Source organism: Botryllus schlosseri, chromosome 13, assembly GCF_051294905.1.
Source record: "Botryllus schlosseri isolate E-star chromosome 13, Bs_hap1, whole genome shotgun sequence".
NCBI classification, from domain to species: Eukaryota; Metazoa; Chordata; class Ascidiacea; order Stolidobranchia; family Styelidae; genus Botryllus; species Botryllus schlosseri.
This window is the reverse complement of record NC_137248.1, coordinates 7,828,172-7,851,593: the sequence shown is the minus strand read 5'-3', so window position 1 is coordinate 7,851,593 and position 23,422 is coordinate 7,828,172. Positions and strand designations below refer to the sequence as shown.

General features: G+C 40.1%; 1 protein-coding gene across 1 annotated transcript; it reads left to right on the top strand.

The window, feature by feature from the left end:
- Positions 1 to 4,530: 4,530 nt before the first annotated feature.
- On the top strand, positions 4,531 to 17,470 carry LOC145454269 (uncharacterized). The gene is made up of 7 exons (XM_080332268.1): positions 4,531 to 5,880; positions 6,082 to 6,255; positions 6,779 to 6,878; positions 8,862 to 9,052; positions 9,927 to 10,389; positions 15,052 to 15,139; positions 16,849 to 17,470. Exons 1-6 carry the CDS (start codon positions 5,793 to 5,795, stop codon positions 15,131 to 15,133), a joined length of 1,098 nt encoding a protein of 365 aa, XP_080188394.1. The 5' UTR covers positions 4,531 to 5,792; the 3' UTR covers positions 15,134 to 15,139; positions 16,849 to 17,470.
- Positions 17,471 to 23,422: the final 5,952 nt, after the last annotated feature.

The following is a 23,422-nucleotide window of genomic DNA, read 5'->3' as shown; positions in this document are numbered from 1 at the left end:
CCAAACAGAATTCCGCCAAAGGGTCGATACCAAGTCTTCTTGGGCGTAAATTATTATACAACGACACCTATATTACAGCAGAACAATCTTGTCTGGACGGAGGAGGTCACGAAACATCTCCGGACCCGGCGCAGATTTCATCAGTTTTCAGCGAAGCCAGTCTGGATGCGGCCAAATGGCCTTGAGAGTCGGATTTATGCTGTATTTTACCCTCACAACATGTGGAAATAACAGGACTTTACGAGCCAGCCGGATTTTTTGGACTTTGATTTAGCAACCCGAGTCGGGGTGGAGTCAGATTTCGAAATCTCCCCGCTCATCTTTACACCTCACCGAAAGAAGGTTCGATTGCCTCACGTGATCTGGCACAATTCATCCTCATTATTGCACCACTGCATACAAAGTTTCGCTGTACGCAAATTAATGTACAACGACACTCCCCTTACAGCAGTGTCTTTGAGAGTTGGATTTATGTTACATTTTACCCAGCCTAATATATGGAGAAACCAGTACTTTACGTGCCAGTCGGATTTTTTGGACTTTGATTTTGCAATCCTATAGTCGCAGTGGATTCCGATTTCGAATGAAACGAGCTACCCCGATTCGTTTCGTGGACAATTGAAATAACATCGTACTCGCAGTAACCGAGCGGAAAATGCAAGGCCCGAAGACGTGACACAGCAATTCTCTGGCGGTAACACTCTGCCGAGTCAATATATCCGTAGTATGATGCTGCAAATATGCTTGGAGGTGTTGGCATGTGTTGAGGATATGTTTCGATCCTCGGCACAGCAGGATGGATCACAAAACAAAATGGCGCTATGCAGTCTACCCGGCCGCATGTCATTTTCGACAGCGAGATTGATTATCGTGAATTAGGTCTTGGACAAAGCAACGATAGCAGCGCGTCGTATCCGAGCTAAGTAGTTATAGTATACTATAAACCTGATCCTCGCACCTCCAACGAGCCGTAACCACAATTCTAATACCGCACCAATCCATACACAATAATACACCATACCGGTAGCTTTCAAAATACCAGTTGACGGGCTTCGATCGATTGTCGACACGTGATGATTTAAATCAGCCTGACCAGAACCCTAAGTATGATGCAAATATGCTTGGAGGTATTGGCATAGCATGTGTTGAGGATATATTTACGACACATACGTGAACACAACTGACTGTCTGTAGCGAAATTTGTCGACTTCGAGCGATAGTGCGTGGCTGTCGAAGCAATAGTTCCTTAGTATGATATTGTAAATATGCGTGGAGGTGTTGGCATAACAAGTCTTGAGGATATGTTACGATACACGCGAACACAACTGATTGTCTGCAGCGAAATGAGTCGCCCTCGAACGAAAAGTGCGTGGTGAGCTCGTGATCGATATGTGTATGTTACAGACGGGCAAAGCATTAGTTCGCCAACAGATCGATTCAAGTTGTATATCATGTACAGCATACAAAATTAATATCCCGTGGTAAATTGAATATCATTTGCAGACACCGGGATGATTACGCTTGACCAACCGTGAAGCAGTAAAAAGAACCCATCACATTGTTTGGTTGGGACTGTCTGTCCTAAGACGCTAGAAAGCGGTAAAGGTGTGGAACAGCAGTTTTTGCTTGCACCAATTACTACAATATCGGAAATTAACACGTTGATGCGAGTCAAATTGAGAATGAGCTATTTCTTTAATTACTTATTATATTCTAAATGGTACTTTATTCAAGTTAATCTATGTCGGGGGCGCCTGATACCTATTTCTAATACACGACATTCTGGTTCTCGATATGACTCAAAATGACACACATATTTATAACCAGAACATTTCTCCTTACTATTTAAGTCGACAACAAAGCAAGAGCAAGTACGACAGTATGGAACAGACTACATGCGTCACTATACACAGCCGAACGTATAGACACCTAAAACACGCACCAGGATCTCATGGATCGGAAGAAAACTATACTGACGTCACGACCGGCAATTATTCCTATGACCCACCGTACACGAAAATGAATCAACCGCGGAACAACAAGTCAACCAGTTTTACGGGTTATTGTTCCCAAGCCACTAAATTGGACCACGGAACAACAGGTCAGGGCAGGCAACTATGATCACCGTCGTGTACGACCGAAGTCAGCTGTGAATCGTGGAAAAATACAGTAAAATTACAATGTATTATAATCAGGAGGCGAGTGGAAAAGTACAAGTAGAAGTACTCCAGTCTGAGTACAAAGGTCAATCCAGATTCGTTTTCTCTCTATCGTTAATTATTCCCCCTTTTTTTATTGCCGCACACAAGGTCATAAAAGTATTGCTGCAAAATTGAGAATGAGCTAATTCTTACACTGTTTATTATCTTGATAATGTTTGTTTGTTCTTTATAAATCGCGAATGGGCGTCGATCGCCCAAACATATTACTACTATTATCCCCATTCGAAACTTTCCATGCCACCAAACTATTCGTTAGGTTTGCTGGCATCCTGGTTGCGTTTTGTGATAAGACGATAACGGGGGCGCCAAATCTTTCACCATCATAAGGGGGCATGTCTTAAGAAGTTTGAGAACCACTATTCTAAGGTAAAATACTTCCTATATTATTGTTTATGTTTAATTTGTGGCGCGACAGCCCGATATCAAGGCCCACGCAGTTTGAAAGGTTTCAACTGCTAAACATCACAGAAATTCTATAGGAGATTGACATAATTCGATTCACGAGTGTGATTTCAGATTGGCCACTCAAGTTTTAAATATTTCAGTGAATTGCTTATGAAGAAAAAACGATTAGCGCGTGTCTTAGGTAGATTTGTTATATGCGTAGAATTGGGGTATTCATATTTTATCTACACATAGTAGAAGCGTGTTTGAAGATGCGTATGATGCTGTTAGCATTGTGTGTCCTGAAACTGAACTAAAATTGGAATTAGTAAATCTATGAACAGATCGCTGCTCAGTGCCCAAAGATTTCTATTTAAATCCTGTTCTATGAATCGGGACAACCGACTTTCATCTCGAAAGTTTTGACAAATTGGTTATTCAGGTCGACCAGCCTCTGACATCTCGCCACTATGTTTCTGACGCGTGTACGATATCATCATAGGCGATGTTTGGCACATATATTATCTCCCTGTCCTCATTATATAATCAAATACCAATATTGCAATTTGGTTTCTAATCCCAATTTTATATAGTGCGGCCCGCGAATGGATTCAGATGTTGAATGCGGCCCGCGAGCTCAGAAGTTTGCCCACCCCTGCGTCTATCGTTTCCTTCGACAAGACAATAGCGAAATGCAGTAATAATGACTAAAATAGCTAATCGAACATCGATGTAAATTATTCATACGCGTTGCCGCAAAGAAGGTTAACAGCATGTGATAAGTCAGGGTCTTTTACACAACCACCTGGCATTATTCTATAACAATTCAAGTATATAGAGAAAGGCTGTGGTTTATGGCATTAGTGCGACTTCTGGCCTCGGTTCCTGATGCGTTTTAATTGTTCCGTTGCAATAAAGGTAATCGTAAGACGAACGTACTGGAACGTTTTGGTCTACTGGTTGTGTTGTAATACTGTAGAGGGCGATTTCGTGCGTCGAGGTACAACTATGCGACGCATGTCACGTTGACCACAAGTTATGTGCGCAACCCATGGTCCCGTCTAAACTTTTGGTTTCGTTCGTAGTGAAACAGGGATCATTATTTGTTTTTCGCGTTCCATCGATCAAGTTCTGGTGGCGGCGGCGATGAGTTTCTATTTTCTAAAATAGTACCCATAGAAATTAAATATTATCGACATATTCGACTGTACGTTACCGAATGCAATTTAAATGAACCCCTGTATCACTCCCTTGTTTTCCTTTCATTGCATCACAATCTTGCGGTGTTTTTAATCGATAAAAATAATAATAAACGAATATTAATGAATGAGTCATTCCATCCACCGACTGTAAGATGATCTTCACCCGTACAACGTGCTGATGAAATTCAAGTCAAAAATTTCAATTGGAACATTTCTGATCAAACATGGACTAATGTAAATATACTCATTGCCTCATTACTGCGGGGAACGAGTTGTACTATCGACTTCCACAGTACACTTCTCAGCTAAAACTATCACCACCTCAAAATGGTAGTAGCCATTACGCTATACTGTCTTATTGCAAATAGGTTACAGGGCATATTGAGCAAATATGATCGTCTATGAATCAATCTAATGTAATATCGATCAAACTTGAAGATAAATTTCGTAAACGTAAAGTTTAATGAACAATTACAACGTAAATCGATTTTATTGGCTTTTGCTTACGTGGAAGGGTTGACTCAGTTGGTAAATTCACGACCATCGACGCGAGGGACCCCGATTCGAGACTTAGGAAGCTTCTAAGTGTCGGAGGCTTATCTTTAGGCTCATGACCCCATACGTTGCCGTTCTTTCATCACAGCGAAAAGACCAGAGAAATATCCGGCGAATATGCAAGAAAGCAACGAAAAGCAGCTATAAAGAAAGAAGGTCGTACACTGTTCAATCAGGGATTAGGCCGTATATTGGATGTAGATTGAGAGACCGTACCTGGTTGTTTCGAAATCCTCCTATCTGTCCATCACACCATAGTATATAGCTTATATTACGTAACTTTGCGCGGATAACAATAAATAGAATCGCCGACCCATACCATTATATACACTATGTTGCAGTGAAGAACCACGCTATGACACTATATCCAGTCACCCAGTGTCTTAAATTTGCATTACTTCGGTGTATATAGGCTCGATGGAGTTGCAATTGCTACTTCAAGGAAATTAGTTCATTATGCCAGCTTTAAAAAATTGTCAAGCGCTGTATTAAAGTATATTTCTGAGATAAGCTTGATTAACCACAGCGAGGGTAGAAATTTGCCAATTTTGTTTACTTATTAACTTCGTTACCATTGATTCACTTAATTTTAGTCCAAGAAATTGGTTCACGTGCTTCATTACCAAATCAAGCATATTCAAAAGTGGTACTTGGTATATTTGCTTATTTTGAATGACCCTCAATTTATACGCCGGTGATATAAGAATATGTCTAAAATAAACTTCATCTTTTAGGAGCAAATAAAATATAAATTTGTTACTTTACCAGATTCCGTGGTTAATAGGCATTGTGGAAGAATGATAAATAGAATTTTCTCTCTATCGATAGTATATACACCTAACTATATACCATTCCGTCAGCATACATAGCGAAACCAAAAGATATGCAAGTATGCTTATGCTGCGACTCTTTTTTCATCGAAACTCCGTTCTGCCTTATCATATTGCTATTGATTGCGAAATTGAGAAATTCCACCAAAACGTATAAAATGATGCGAATTTGCTACGACACTTCTCTATTGTCAATATAACTCTATATAGCCTCGTTGGTGTCTCAGATTTGGTATCGACTGAAAAAGTGTTACTAGGTTTCATCAACATATTTATATAATCCCAAATGTGTGCAATGTTATAATACTCTACGTATAGCATATCCAAGTTGACTCATGTATATATACGTGCTGGATTAGGAATATATCTGAAGTGAATCTTGCGTTATGGATGTTCGTGGTAGGAGCGTTGATATATAATTCGGTCAATAGATCACATATCCTTTTCGACTGTCGCTTGTGCATTCTTAAATTTAAAATATAATATATATATGAATATATAATGGCAATTCTCATCATCAGTGTGAACAAGATTACAAGCTATCCGCCTGTTTAGAATCATATACAAGTTGCCACCAGTTAAAGTATACGAGCTTCAGAATGTCGCGAGTTATAGTTCTGTTGGTATGTATCATTGCTGGTCAGTTTGGTGTTAATTCAGAAACACAAACAGAGTTTTTTGACGACGGTAAGTCAATATCGAACACGCTTTAAATAGCAGGTTTTTTGAACAGAGTTTCGAATTAAAATTTTCTTAAATTTATACATACATATAATATATTATACGTGAATGTAATCTTAAAAAATAGAAATTATTAAAAACGGTTTGATTTGAGACACGCGTATGCTTCGCAATATGCCCTATTTTAAACGCAACTTCACCTTCCAGACGAGTTCTCGTGCCAGACAGAGCGACCGCATCACAAGTGGGAGATATTGCATAGGACTCGTCCTACCGGCACGATAAGATCCCCGTGTTACGGTAATTCAAACAAGTACCCCAATGAACTGCCAGCCGGGTACAAATTGGTTGATCTACACGTTCCCGGCACAGAAGTGATTGGTGAGTGCGGGTGTAAATTATTGCATTTGCTTGTAAAGCGATCGTTTGAACAAAATTCACAAAACTTTCCATTTATTAGCCGTAGACCGTCCCACTTCAGAGGAACTCTATCCACGTTGCTCAGCGTGGTCCGCGGACATCGGACTGTTTGGTTTTGTGATAACGAGATATGTCAATCTGAAAGCATTTACAAAGTCGATGTGTAACGGAAGGATGTTCACAATTGCCATGAATCTATATTTGTTCCGTGGATCCATTATAATTCTGAGAGTAAATATTTTTGAACATAATCAATAATAAGACCAAATTTACCCGCAATATCTGCGAATGTCGAAAAAGGTAGTTGTCATTACACCTCTCTACCCGTACCCATGGTTATTCGTCCGCACGCAGGACTTGGACAGACTGGATTAGTACAAGGATTTCAAAAGCGCCCGAAGAAATAAATAAGATATATAAAAAGACAAATATGTTTTACCTTTATACCTGCAAAGTGCTAATTTGTCGAAAATATGCAAAACAGGTTATAATTTCACTATCGTCGACTTCAATATCACTGCAAGAAACCGATTGTACATTGGGGATCGTCTAGATACGCATGGCCCATTGAAAATAGCTAACAGGTGAGAATACAATATATATACTAAAGACGGGGACTTGTTGTTGTTGCTCTTTAAGACAGTATCTCTATACCTTTATTGCTCAGAGACCCTAAACCAGGGGTGTGAAACATACGGCCCGCGAAGCAATTCTTGCTTGTATTACCCAGCACATTTGAAACAAATGTTGAGATGTTTGTTAGAAAAACTTCCAAGACTGCAAATGTCGAGCATGCTGATCATAGGTCACATTATAACCACCCGACTGCGGTGTTGCGGTTTCACTCTCGTTACCATTAGCAACAAGTCGATAACATCGACACCCAATTTCGAGAAAGCCAAAATATGCACACTACGTTCAGATTTCTATGTAAAAATGTACGAAAAACAGATATTCACAGAAGCGAAAACGTCGATACGTACCGTTATATGCAGGTTACATGGAAATATGTTACTCAAGAATAAAATTCAAATATCTGTTATCGCACTGCTGTATAACATCTGGCTCAAAAGGTGCCGGTTTCCAGAGAAACCCGAATCGCGATTTGATAATAATAAACGAATTCCAACATCCGCGTTTACAGTTAAATCTCTTGTACTCCACACAACAAGATTACGACTAAAAAGGAAACATGTAAATATGCCAACTTATATCGTCGTTAGCGCCACTGTTTTAGCGGTCCATATCTGTACTAGACCAAACAATCATCGCATTTTTGTCAATTCCATTGTTCGAGAATAAAGGTATTGCTAGAATAGAACCCTTTTGATCCGCGATATGATATAATGTTATAGATACTACTATGTATAATGCTTGATACTAAAGTATTCCAGCGAATATGAAGGGCCTCAGGTAGCACTTTTGGGAATGAGTTGTGAATCCGGCCAGCGACGCAATTTGAGTTTGACACCCCTGCGCCTAAACATTTTCGAAGAAGCTATAGCCAGTGGTTTAAAACGTGGGCGATATCGCTCCCTATAGCGAGCGATTCTGAGAAACAATGGGACAACAATACCAAAGGCGGCTATAGGGGGGACGGGTGAAAATGTTAGAACGTCCAGTGAGATACTTTTAATTAAGACGGCGAGAAAATACACGTGAAGACGGCTTATTCTGCATACATGACGAGAAAGTTGTTTGCAACAAAGGCCAACGCAACAGAAAGTTTCGGCCTTTTTTAGTCAATTCACATGCGATCGTATTAGATAGGTGAATAAATGTCCCGTTTATAAGTCTTTTTTCGGATCCGTAAATATGGAGGGGGCGAAAGTTTGTGTCCAGCTTGATAAGGGGGTGATGAGTCGAAAAAGGTTGGGAACCACTTGGCTAGACCCTCTTCCCCCGATGCATTTGTCACAGTTCCACTGCCCCGTATCTACAACACTCGAAAAAGTGGTGTTCTTTACCTGGCAGAAGCTTGAAAATATTTTGTATAATTTCGTACAACGCCGCCATCTTCAAGTCCGTGACGCAGCTGGGAAAGCGTTACTATCTTTTCCACTAATATTAATAATAGTGGTACTATTTCATAGGCGGCCATGTTCCACAGGCTCGAAAACCCTTCCATAATATATTACATATATTCATGCTACTAGATCTGTTCAACCCGTGTATTGTATATGATACTGACGAATTATTCTTATGATATTTACCCGAATATTATTGTCGCTATGTATTTAGTCATATTTTACTGTGTGATAATGCTCGGGCCATTACCATGCCAACTTAATGGTTTTTCATAGTCCGCCATTTGCCTGACAGACAAATGATGATCATTAATTTTGTACTCCCGTAGTCGCATTTCTTGGCATTTGCACCGAATGAGGATTGACCTAGCATGTAATGCATCAGGATCAACCATAATGCGTTTATGCCGATGATTTGATTTCCACTACTGCACCATAAAGTCGTTTCACTCTGTGATTAATATGGTACGACTACCATGTTAGCCCTCCGTGTGAGTATATAGTTAGCATTTGAAAAATCACGCATCTTTTTCAACACAGAGAATGGACAATGATTTCTGATGATTTGGATTCCAACGTGGTCCAATTTCACTATAACGAAAGTGATATTCCGAGCTTTAACAAAACAATTGGAGAGACAGTTATCTTTAACTATACATCGTTGTACATGGACTACTACACCGTCGATAACACGGACTTCGTCAAAGGATTTTGGTTTGACTATACCACAGGTTTGTGTGGCCCGGATTTAATTTCCGAACAGAAACATAGATTGGTATGTAGTCGTTTGGTCCTCTAGTTATGTTGTCGTCGAACTTGCTACTCTGCATTAAATAATAGGCATTGTGACGTAGGAAGTATTGGTATTTTAGTACATTTTAGACTGCCAAACTTTCAATTCAGTAGCAATTAAGGCCTTTTCGGGGTAGCACATAATTTAAAGATGGTCCAATGAATCACGGTGTTTCTCGATGACAAGAATGAGAATTTTAAAGCATGATATCGATTTTCAAAACATTTTTTGGAATTAGAAGACCATCAACAGCCAGACATGACTGTGTAACGAATTACTTTTACTTCTTCCAAGTAACCGAAGTAGGTTTTCCCCATTTGTGCTACTTACTCACATGATTACGTTTTTAGACTACTCACACATATACTTATCACCGTTCTAGGAAAAACTTTTTACTTTTTATAATTTGCATTTCTGTAAAGTGAAAAGTAGTTTTGATGTGTGCTTGCATCATTTAAAAAATATGTACCTAATATTTCTATAGAGATAGTGACATTTGTCATTTTCCGATCTTTAGTTGCGGAGATGCACCCTGCAATTTTAAAAGTGGCCACCTCCGATCAACTTCCAAATGATTTCGACCCATCGACCAAGTTTACTCCTTGCAACTACTCACTTCAATACTTTTAAGGCCTTCATTTTCTTCTCCAACTTGAAAGATTATTGGCGTGTCTTTAACGTTGTTACTTCTACTTGTAATAGAGTGCAAATGTACGGCGATATTTCTACTTTTACTTGAGTAGTGACGCTGACTACTTTGACCACCTCTGAATTTAGACTTGTATTTACTCCGTTATCTAATTCATTTACAGTTTACAATGATACGTCTACAACTACAACAGTCACCACGCCGGTTAGTACCACCTCACCCCCGTCCACGACCGATGTCTCATCGTCTACGCCTGGCACCACATCGTCTGTTATGACTGAGCCACCTGCAACCGGAAGCACGTCACCTTCCTCACCCAGTAACCCGGCAACCTCTTTCACGACCACCACGGCCACAACCAAAAATATACAATCAACCACATCCGACTCCACGACTGGTACTACATCGACTACAACACCCGAAACCACATCATCTCCTTCAACCAATATTCCAACAATATCTTTCACCGCCACCACAGTCACGCTTCCACGGAATGATACAATGGCAGGACAGCCTTGCTGCGTTGATTGCCGTTATTACACAGCGACTATCGTACTTGGCGTTCTGCTTGCCATCGCGATATGGTTAATAATCGTCTTGGCCGTCATTCTCATAAGGAAAAACGGGTTAGAATTTTCTTGTAAACCTATTTCCTTATATAGCATTATTAGAGGAGCTTCTTGGAGGTACAGAACTTCAATATTCTATTGAATAGTATATTCATATTGAATTGAACCCGAATATTTTCGGATGACACTCGCCAGGGGTAATCGTCAGCAACTGGTAGAGCAGTGGTTCTCAAACTTTTTAGACACGCCGCCCTTTATGATAGTGAAAAATTTCGCGCCCCCCTTATCGTCATGTCACAAAATGCAACCATAATGCTAGCACGCACAATGTATAGTTTGATGGCATGGAAGGTTATGACTGTTGATGAGATAATTCTAAAATATTAAACTCGGACTATATATGGAGCAATAAGAATGAATTGGAGGGAAATCGCGCATAGCGCGAAAAATGTTTCAAGTTGATCGCAGCTTCGGCCCTCTTCAGATGCTTCCACGCCCCAAGGCGGTGGGGGGGGGGGGAATTGGAATCCCCCAGTTTGAGAACCACTGTTTTAGGGAATTGGAAAGAACGTTCTATATCAACAATAGTATCACAATATATGACGTCACATAAATTAAGTTGAGAATAATCGGAGCTAAGAGAGCGGTTAAGCTCGATGTACTATTTTTAGATGGTACACGAACTTCTTCTGTAGCCATAACATTATCATTGAATAGTATATTGAAGTTCTGTACTTCCAAAAAGCTCCTCAAATAGCATTATTATAGTTTGATGACTGTTATTGTTGTTTGTGGTATTCATTGTATTTTTCTACTAATATGGTCATATGGTCATGGTCATGGTCATTTACGCAAGGGCCAATATTATTTATTATGATTCCGTATCTGCCGACTTTTAGCAAGGCCCGCTTCTATAGGCCACCAGTGTAACACCCTGATATGCGGGTGTGAATATACAGACCATGGCACACGAAACCTGAGCCTATACCCCAGACCAGTGGTTCCCAACCTTTTTCGGTGTGAGGACCAAATTTAAAATTTTGGAGTACGGTCGGGGCCGCACGAATACTAGGGCAATGAAACGGGCACAAATAGTCATCAAAATATGAAAATTGGCATTGTTCCGATCAATCGCTCGACGCCATTAGCGATTGTTATGGTCATTGTGTTGCCGCGCTCCCATTGTTCAGAACAATCGACCGTTGATGGCTATTTCGGAGTAGTTTTATTGCCCTGGCGAGATTTCAAAACTGTACACTGTTTACCGCTACTTATTTGCTGCATTGGGTGTCCATTGAGTGAATCAGCTTTTCTCGCGTGAACGCGCGAAGCGCGAGAAATTTCTTTACTTCATGACTGAATCGGTCAAGATGATCGGAAATTGCATATATTGCTATCAATTTTCATCCTGTGACTGTTCACGTATTATGATTTACCGGTAGAGCTGAGTGTAGTGTGTTTGAAAAGGTATAGGCCCCCTCAATAATAATTAAACATCTCCGGGGGTATACCCGTTGGCAGGAATGTAACAGCACTTCGTCAGCCCCCAGGGCTCCAATAGGGTGAAAACTGACCCGGCATCACGTTTTTCGCTTTTGCCACGAAATTAAAGTTGTATTGTTTAGTGAGCCTGCGCGAGGCACGAATATTTCTATAATTCATTAGAAAATCGGTGAATAAGATCGGGAATTGCATGGTTGTCGTCCTCTCTGCTCACGTAATCAGATTTACCGGTAGAGCTGAGTGAGAGGTGTCTTTGAAACTGTAGACCCCGTAAAATTGAACATCTTCGGGCGGGCGGACCCCTTGGTATGACTTCTTTACATGATGTTATTTCGTGACCCCCTGTCTGCTATATCAAAAAATGTAGAATTGCCCAAACCTACTAAACTGAAAGATCACACGATTTCAGATTGGTATTTCTTCACTGGCATATAATTTTTTTTTCGTGCGGGATGGTCTTTGTCTTGTGAGGTTGAGATTGCCAAGACAGGAACATTCGGCGCCAGTCATTTAGGTGCCTATATGGACAATTAAACCTATATGTATTTTGTATATAAAACGAAGTTTTTGGTCAGCATAAAAGCATTCCTTTACGGCAAAGGTTTTCTCGCTGCCGATCGTTCTGGCACACTTCTTGGAGTCGCATGTTACATGACCTAAAACTTTATATGTCTTGGTGCGTTGTGGTGCGGTAATGGCCAACGCCGATATGCCTATTTCTATAAATCTTGCCTAATTTGTTTAAGGCGAAGAGTAGCCTACCCAATAACCAAGATATGTGGCGAATCTAATTCGCGCCCAGCGCGAAAATTTTCAAAAAATACTCTATAATGATGCTAATTCAAGAAATAATTTGGGGCCCCCTTCGAGCTCGGCCCGCCTCAATTGGGGGGCTTGGGGTGCGGCAGTTACGGCCCTGGCTATAGGACTACCAATTATGCTGCTTTTAGCCGGCTAAGCAGTACGCATCTCGGTGTATTCAACCGTGAGTCACGTGTTGCACATCTAGTTATCATAGGGTTACCATACGTCCTCTTTTAGGAGGATTTGTCCCCTTTTTTGATTTTTTTGAAAGTGTCCTCGGAGGACGCCCAAATGTTCTCTTTTTTTTGAGATTTTGTCTTTTTTTATGATATTTTTGATTGAATATAGGGCCAAATTCGACTGATATACATTAAGTCAGCACTGTAGGAACGCTTCGGCGGCTATTTCGGGAGCTGGGCTATAAAGTTGACCTTTTTTCAGTCGACCACCTGTTGATATGAAAAAAACTGTATTTCCGGGAGTTGAGCCTATTTTTCTTTTTTGGTCAAGCGACCACGAAGTGGGAAAAAATTACCATTTTTTCAGGATTTTCCTCCGGTTTTGAAAGTTATCAATACCTATATATATCTATAGTAGGGTTACCATATTTTTGTAACACAAATTCCGGACGTTCTTTAGCGCCCACTAGCGGATTTCAAAAGGAGGTATGAGCACACGAACAATATGACGTCATACCAGCAAAGCTTTGTCTATCGGCTAGAGGCGGTCACGATCCGGTTTAGGAGTATGTGATTTTGTGTTGTAAGTTATAACCAGGGCCAAAGTCACATTTTTCAGTCCCCTCATGCCCGAATAAACACTGATCTTGGGCCCGTCGTAGGGTAATCGATGCAACTTCTGGGTGGTTACTTTATGCATCTGGTTTCTATATGCATCCGGTTGTTAAATGATTTGAATGAATTACGTCAATAATGTTGGTTCTTCAGTATATTACTACATAATTTGATCCTCTCTACGCCCACATGATCAAAGTTAGCGGTAGAGCTGGTGGTGGATGATGACTTCGAAAATACAAGGCGGGTAACTGTGTACACCGTTCATGTGATACCAGATTATTGATCAGTCTAATGCCGGTGCGCACTGCACCACTGAGCTATCTAAACACCGCACATCCGGTGGTTTCCAACCTTTTATGGTCGCGACTCCATTTCCGATTTGAAAATGTTCCGTGGCCAGCTCAAAATTTGATAAGCTGATTAGTGATTACTAATTAAAGGTCGGCACACTTGCCCAGACTTATTCACGGCCTATTTTTGAAGCTGATTACGTTCAACATCTTCGCGAACCCCAGAACCCCAGAATACAGGCAAACTACCCACATGGGTTTAGAACCACTTTCTTCGAATAAAGCATCCAAACGGCCTAAACCGACACTAAGAATATACCGTTATCTTGTAATTGCGATTACAATTAGACTTACTTCTGTAAATGAATGTCATTTTTATATATTTTGATCGCAGTTTATGCGAAGGTGGTGTTCCCATATTAAAACCAATACATGTGATACTAAATCGCGCTCAGCGCGAAGAAAGATTTCATATAGCATAAATCTGCCCAAAAATAATATTACGTTAATTTAGGAAAAAATTATGAGCTTACTTCAGAATTCCGGACATTTTGGCATATTTTAGAAATTCCTCCCGGACGCAATTTTAACAGTGAAATTCCGGACATGTCCGGGAAATTCCGGACGTATGGCAACACTAATCTATAGCTACTGCTCGTTCAACTGGAAAGTTAGGGCACACTGCATTGAAACAGCAGTGACGTAATGTTAGCAGTCTACTCACAACTTTCCTGCAATTCTATAATAATTAAAAACTACAGAGGCTAAGCCAAGCAAGAGTATTTTATAAATACAAGTTTTTTTTTTTTTTTGTCATAAATCGATTTCTTACTATATTTTGGGGGCCGCGGTTGGGAATCACTGCCCCAGACTATACCGCGGTATAAATAGAGTACAACATTTCAATCCAAATTATCCATGCAAGTAGGCACGAAGGATTTATGACCGCAATATAATTCTGAGTTAAGTTTTGTCTTCGTGTAGCCTACCACCCTTTTCGGCCCATCTGGTGCGAATACGAAGTCTTTTCGCTAAGAGAGCGCTTACGCGGATTATTATAGTCAGTACGACGGTATATCTAAAACGTTTCCAGTCGACTGGGCGACTTGTAAATTCATTTGATGTATAGTATATTATTTTATTCACCCCCCCCTCCGCTTGATCACGTGACATGTATGAACAATGAACATACGATGCAGAATATGCACGACAGACATTTTCGGTTTACACAAGTTACCGAGCATTTACGTTACGCGTTATATATTTCACAAATTCATAATACATATCGTCACAGTATATTATACATAAGACTCTTTTTATTTCAGCTTCTGTTGTTCGTGTTCGAGTGTTGGAGCATGTTGCGGAAACATAACTCCATGCGTGAATTGCTGTCGGGAAGATTCGTAGCGTATTGTAAGTGCACTGTACAATGTACATGTATTTACAATTATACAATACATATACACAATCATTCATACGTACGTATATACTCAAAGGTGACGAGTAACCGAGACCGAGTACTACTTTTTCGGAGTACTCAAGTGATTCTGTTTTGAGAATATACTTACGCTATACTTGAGAAGTGTTCAGGCAAAATTGCTTACATTTTACACCCTGAATTGTGAAACATATATTGTACCTATATGTTTTGTAATGGCTCATTTTGGATCAGCCGTGAAAATACATTTTTCAACTTCGAAAGGCAGCCGCATCCGATAACTACTATAATTTTGCGACCCTTCAACCATATCTATTTTTAAACTATATTCTTTCCGGATTAGTTTACATACATTTCCTTTTCTACTTTCAATCAAAGTAGTCTTGACATGCTTCGGAAATTGCTATTTCTGCTTACAATTTAGTAGAAATTTAAGGCGCTACTACTATTTGAGTATCTATCAGAGGTGGTCAAAGTAGTCAAGAAAGCTACCCAAGTAGAAGTAGAGCAGAAAAAATATACTCAAGTACGAGTAGAGGTACTTATTCCATAAGCCCCTTTAAACTACTTTAAGTAGAAGTAGAATTGACTGACTTTAAATCTACTCAAGTAAGTTAGTAGTTTTGAAAACAGTCTTAATTCGCTCGCATGGACTGTAAAAAGCTGTAAATTGAGTTATGCGGGAAGTGCAAAGAGCTTGATTCGTATTGATGCATCCCAGGAGGTATCAATTTTCGACAGAATAAGCATTCTTTCGTATAGTAATGTATGGGGTCCACGCAGGGCCGTAACAGCACTTCGTCAGCCCCCCCAAAACGTTGGTATTGGACCCCCCATAGGGTGATAAACCCCAGACCCCCCTCAGGCTCCACGCTGTTTACGGCTGCTACTCATCATCTGCATAGGGTGTCCGTTTAGTGAGCTTTTCTCGCCTAAACGCGCGAAGCGCGAGAAATTTCGATAATTCATGACTGAATCAGTCAATATGATCGGGAAATGCATATATATTGCTATCAATTTTTATCCTCTCTCTGCTCGCGTATTCTGATTTACCGGTACAGCTGAGTGAGGTGTGTTTGAAAAGGTAGGTCCGTTCAATAATAATTAAACATCTCCGGGTGTCTACCCGACACCCGTTAACAGGAACGAAACAGCACTTCGTCAGGCTCCAAACAAACTCGAGTCTTGGGCTCCTACGGGGTGATAAACCGACCCCCTATCACGTTGCTCGTTTTCGGTCAGCATAAGGGCAGTTCTTTTCGGCCAAGGTTAACTCGCTGCTGATCGTTCTGGCACACTTTTTGGAGTCGCATGTTACTTGGCATTAAACTTTATATGTCTTGGTGCATCGTGGTGCGGTAATGGCCAACGCCGATATGCCCGCTTCTATAAATCTTGCGTATCTTTTCTTGGGGGAAGAGTACCCAGTAATCAAGACATTTGGCAACTTGAAATCGCGCGCAGCGCGAAAAATTTTTGAAAAAGTTGCATCAATTTTCAAAAAATAGTATATAATTTATGTTAATTCACGAAATAATTTTGGGCCCCCTTCGAGCTCGGCCCCCCAATTGGGGGGTTTGGGGTGCGGCCGTTACGGCCCTGGGTCCACGCCAGACCCTAATCTCCCGTTTTAGGATTTAAGGCTCCCGCCAAGCGTTAATCCTTGATGTATGCATATTTTCAGATTCCGAAGCTGACTAACATCTCGAATTACAAAGAATAAAGCTTTTCTATCTGTGATTTGTATTCACTAATCCACCTGGTTTCTTCATCGGTGCCACCGAGTCCTGATCGCTGATGCGTAACCTAGGAAGTCGAGTGGGCTGGGAGAAGACACCTTCATAACGAAGATACGCAACGGTGTATTTGCGACTACAGCGACATGACAAGTTCGGACACCAGCTCAGTTGAAACTGAGTTGGAGACCAACTTTGACCGCTACAAACTGTGGCTCTGTACTGTACATTGCGATGAGATGTACTGATTGTACTCGCATTGTTTTTGTACGGCGATACGTATAAGACAAAACTGGTACACTAACCTTTGTTCCTGCAATATCTCGCTTAAGTTCAATATCGTTACCGTTACGTTCGGTTTTGTGTTATTCTAATGAACTGGCTGCTGCTCATGATTTAGCTTACAGAGTTTGTCTTGCTAATGATTTACAGCCTGCTATATTCGTGCAGTACATGATTGTTCGTCGCTGTATGTTTTTTAAAATGCTAATACGTTTCTTACACAAGTCCGATATCGCGGTGTTACGAAGTTTAGCATTACGAAAGTAAAATATGTAGAAACATATAATGTGGCTGGGAGTGAACTGCAAATGTCCTATTCGCCCGTTTGGTGAGGTGATGGTGAGAAGAAGGTTACTCGTCTACATGAGTTCAGTCAAGAACAAACAAGCAATTGTGCTGGTCTTATCTCGTCACGATACTGATAAAATGTCTCATTCCCTATCTCACCTTCAAAAAACTCTTTTGCAACACAATAGCGAAGTCTGGAGTTTGTTCTCTAAAGCAGTGGTTCTCAACCTTTTCCCCCTTGCAGACCGGTAAAAATTTTAAAAAAATTTGGCGGACCCGTGGACTTTCAGAAATTGGAATTAACCCAAAATGTAAAGTATGCAGCCGTTTTTGCAAGTATATGGTGCTAGAGAGTGATATTTTGAGGGTTTTGATCGTAATTATTTATTTTCATGATGGAATCCATGTGATTTTACGGTACCTCCTGACACCTTGCTGAATGCTCGTTGCCCACTACCACCAAACGCAGGCTACTCTAGCTACTACGGATAAAATCCGCCACACGAAAATACCTGGCAACAGCTATACTTGGCTATCCACAAAATCAGTGCCGAAAAGCCACATCGTCAGACAAACCCTCCGAAAACGATGGTCTTACCCCTCACAGTTAGATGGATGATTTCACCATTACTTGCAAGCACATTCGTTCAACTCAGTGTAGGCAGAAAGTCTGTACAGTCTAATCGCGCCAAGCGCTGAAATATTTTATAATTCATGATCGAATCGGTCAATAATATTGGTAATCAGGTACACATTGCTATAATTATTTCCATTCTCTCAGAATTATCATATAGTATGGTACAGCTGAGTGAGGTGTCGTCTTGGACAATTTAGGGCACGAATGAGACATATTCAGGCTGGCCTGTTGCAATAATTACTTTGGTGCAGTGGTATAGTGGTATAGTGAATAGAAATTGAAATCACCCAAGCGTACTAAACTAAAAGACGTACACGATTCCAAATTGCTATTTCGTCACTGGAAAATATCTTTTCTCAGAAACGTGGAAAGAATTTGAAAAAAAGTAGGATGAAGTTTCAACAAAAATACTCTTTCATTCACGAAATAACTTTGCCCCCGACCCTTCTGTTCAAGCTCGGCCCCCTTCAATTGGGGGTTTGGGGTGCGGCAGTTACGATAGTGCCCAAAATGAATAAATGGAAAACGAATGATCGTGAAAAGGTGCGCGATTTAGCGAGTCAGCTCGTAGTTGTCGCTCGCATGTCGTCAAATGACACGGTTTGAACTTCAAGCCAAATCGAACATATTTTCAGACCTAATGCTCCCTCACGAAGTTTAATCTCTTTAAAGTTTGGTTGGTGTTTTATTTATTTTATCAATGGAAAAGCATTCAACATATTGGATCTTGAAATTAAAGTATAAAATTGTAATATGCCTGGCGGACCGGCAGGAAAGTCGTCACGGACCGGCGGTTGAGAATCACTGCTCTAAAGCACTGGTTGTTAACATGTGTTCCACAGAACACTAGGGGTTCCGTGAGCTATAGTCTCACGGCTCCGCGTAAGTCAATTAAAATACACGCCCGTCTTGGCCATCACGCGTTGCAGATAATTGGGCGTAATTAGTAGTCGAATCGGCACTGTTGTGGTGGTGCGTCGTGTGCGCAGTGGCGTACTTAAGGCTCAAAATCGAATCCCCGTTCTTCTGAAATGACAATTCTATCTCCATTATATATGAGCTCATTTGTAGTTAAGCAATTGGTGACATGACACATGACATGTGACGTAATATCGTAATATTCTCGCCTGGCATGAACATTAACACATTTTAAATATTTGAATAAAATTGTTGTTGAACTTGGCATAACTTGGCAAAACGATGAGATACAGACACAATGCAGAGGGGCAAATGCATCACGACACCGTGCAAACTGTCGCTTGACAATTTAGCAGCTAGCAGACATTTGATGATTCACAATTATAGGTAGAATGTTTTAGAATTTACCAAGGATTGATATTAGGGATGGTGTGAACGTGAGGTTCACGTTCGCGTTCTGTGTGTGAACCTCGGATATTTTGAGGTTCGCGTTCACAACAGAACCTTACTAGGTTCTGCATTGTGAACCTTTTTCATATATTGTAATTTTCACTTCATTATAACATCTTTGGTTCAAATTTATTGCATTTCAACTGCGTGCCACTCTATGCATGGCGCTGGCAGCATAAACAATCAACACTAAACGAGTATATGCACCGTGACAATCTCAAAAATTTTACTTGCATCGTTACGAAAGTTTGCTCGAAATATCAAGCTCTTTGCTGTGAGCTTGACCCGCAATCACATAACATCAAGAGCGAAATACACTGCATGTAGTCAGCGAATGATGCTTAATAAACCAATCAATGAGATTGATATCGTTTTCTGATGTAAAAATCTAGCAAGCGTACCGGGTCAATCTTGATTGAACTGTATCATGAAAACCAAATCCCAAATCCGTGCGATTGGGTTGTCGCCTACTGTTGTATAACTGGATAGTGTGGTAATATCGGTAGCAAAAACCCGTTTTACACTCTGCTCAATATCCATGTAGCAATACTCAGACGCCGAATACATTGGTCGGTCTGGCCGAGACCGTTAAGGCGTAAGCTTATATTCTCTGGCAAGTCCTCGACGAAATTGTTGGCAAAGCGACGGAATATCTTGATTTTATGGGATTATTATATCATTTGATTGCCTCATTTGATACATTTGACGACGTTTAAAACGTCAATATGTACTTCAGCACTGTGCCATTATGTGGCCCGAGTCGTCGCTATAGGTATCGTGTACACTGTACAGTACATATATTGTACAATACATTAATGTATGCAATTACTTAATTGAAATAAAGGGTTGAAATTAGCAATATGACGTCACGTGACGTCATGAGGTTCACGTTCGCGTTCACGCAGAACCTTGCGAAAAGGTTCGCGTTCACACGAACCTGAACCTTTCTGAGGATTCACACCATCCCTAATTGATATGATGTCATGTCATGATGATATGATGTCATGTCATGATGTCATATGAGTCATCTCGATTTTATCACCCAGTCAGTCCGAGTTAGAGTAATTCTACGAAAGATCGCGCCCCAGTCAAAATAACACTTGTCAGTCACGAATCATCTACGGGTCATGTTTTATCACCATGAACAGGTATAATGTGACGTAATTGCAGATCTTCCACCGCATGATAATGTTGCGATATTAGTGTATGATGAGTAGTTTGAGGTTTTTGGAGCAGTTTTGGAGTGAATTTCAAGTTCCCAAATATAAATAAGATATGTGACTGTTGACCATTGCCGAGTACTTGAAAATCGAAAATGCTTGCGCGGGCCGCATGTTTGAAGTGTTTTAAAACATCGCCATTTTAAAAAGAACGAATTTGTGTTTTATTTTCAAAAGTTGTATAATTATGCCTTACTTGGGTAACTACTTTAAAAAAACATGTAATATGAGCATACGGACGATTTTTATGCGATATAGACGGCGCACACGGTATGGAATGGTTGGAGCCCTCGAAATTGTCGTCGAGTCAACAGTTATAGCACGTAATTTTAGATCCTTGGTACGGAATGGATGTTATGATGCTGATGACCGCCGATCGTAAAAATCCTGCATTACAATGTAGACCTGGTCAAACATATTTTTTGGTCCGTTTAAGACAGAGGTCGGAAACATTTTTCGACAAAGGAGCCATATTTACTATAATTCTCAATTATCGATGTTGTGTCACTGTGACGTCACCAATAAAGACTTGTGGCGTCATGACTGATAAAAAAAGAAAACAATAAAAAAACATGTTTTAAACAAGGACCATGTTTATAACATGTTTGTTTTAAATTGTTTTTAGTTTTAAATTTTGGCACAAATATACAATTCTTTAAAAAAACACAATTTTGTTCTTCTGAAATGACATTTTTTAAAACGCTGTTTAGAACAGGCTTTAAACAAAGTATTTTCAAACACCATTTGTTTTAAATGCAACCCAGGGATATCTAGAACTAGTTCTAGTTCTAACTAGTTCTAGATATCCCTGATGCAACCCTAGTTACCACCCATTTCTGTATAGTAGAAACAGTTTAGAGGATAGAATGATAGATACATATATAATCAAACAACTACCTCCGCGGTATCGTACGTAATCCGCTGTGACGCAGTAGACCGCGCAACCGTTCAGCTAACCACTGCAATCGTATACTGGAACACAGATGCCACAACCGCAACGCGATATATCTTGTAAAATCTTAATGGAAGTTACCTACATTTGCACAATGGCACACAGTTCACCATTTTCCGCTACGTGATTCTGGATAGCTTCCAATAGCCTTCATTGTATAACTTACCGCATCAGGTTGGATGCGAACGTTGGTTTTTGCTATTGATAGGTAACGGTCAATGAAGATCCCTAATGTTGCCAAACAACTATTCACTTTGTAATTGAAATTCCATGGAGTCCAGGCACTTGGCATTCAAGGAAGATAGCGGCATTATTTCCTGAAACGCAATTCTGTTACAATCGCAATGTTGCAAGTCAACCATCGCCTCTCTTTGCCAAGCAAGTGCTGTCGTGCTCAAAGTTTCATTGACATTATTCGGTCATAGTAATATTGGCCCGGAACACTATGTATTCACAAGTATATGTACACCTACAGATAAGACATGCGGGTGGCAAATGGCAATACAGGATCGCTTTTCTAAAGTAACTCGTCTATATTATTCTCTGCCTAAAACTTTATTTTCATATAGCGACAATGTTCGACGTTTTACTCACATTGAGTGAGTTAGGCATACTTCATATATGGTTAAGAAATCATCTTTGGTTGGGGACCATTGAAACCCGTTTATTTTCGTGACCCAAATTTCTTTGACTTCGGCATATAATATTTTTACATTTTTTCACGAACCCAATCATGAGGGCAATGTATAAGTAACTCCCCGAAATTTATTTAATATATTTACACATAATACTTATGGCTGGTAGGAATCAGCATTTGACAGAAATCATGAATTTGGATGAAGATTTCGTCACTGTTCCAATTTGATTTCAAAATATCGCCACACATCCCAAAACAAACCGTGATATAGTTCGACGTTACTCATGCAGATCAGACATAGGGTAATCGTGATTTGTAACTTGTAATCGTATTCTATTACAGTCGACAAAAATCGAAGTAATGATGATCAATTATTTCACATATCTTATCAATTTATTTGTAAAATAGCGATTGCTCGACTCTTTACTTTTACGATGACTATTATGGTATAAACTGAATTCCTGAAGGAGGAATGGTACGCCATAGCAGGTTATTAATAGTAGAAACTTTAGAATTTTCAACTCCACTGCTCATTACTGAATTACAAGTATTAGCTGTCCTCGCCATTGAGTAGCAAATCATCCACACGTAGTAGATATATATAATATATTGGATGTAGCAGTATGACTGAGAAAACCCACCGCCATCATGTACAGTCAATTGGACATCAACATACACCACACAATCAGCGAAAAGTGTATGTAACTGTCACACCCAAAGGGGGCTAGACGAAAATATAACCTATATGCCTGACTTAGAGTAATACCTCAGCTCAAATCAAAGATAACATTCTAATTCCAAATAGTGCTTGACAAATTCGAATAGGTACAAATGGAGTATACGAAGGAGCGTTGGGACATGGGAAGGTGGGCACGTGGGATTTATAAAAATGAGTTATACACCATAAATCAATGTGCCTTGTGGAATTGTGCAGGTATCTTAATAACATGACACAACTAAGGCCAAGGTGGGTGTCTGATTGAAAACTACTCCAAGTCGTTTCGGCACAGTCCTATCTTTTCATTACATCACAATCTTGTGGTTTTTGATTTGATGACAATTTTAATTAAATGATGATGATGATGATTAAGATGAATCAATAAGAACTATCTCTTCCGCAGAGCAACCAGAAGAACTA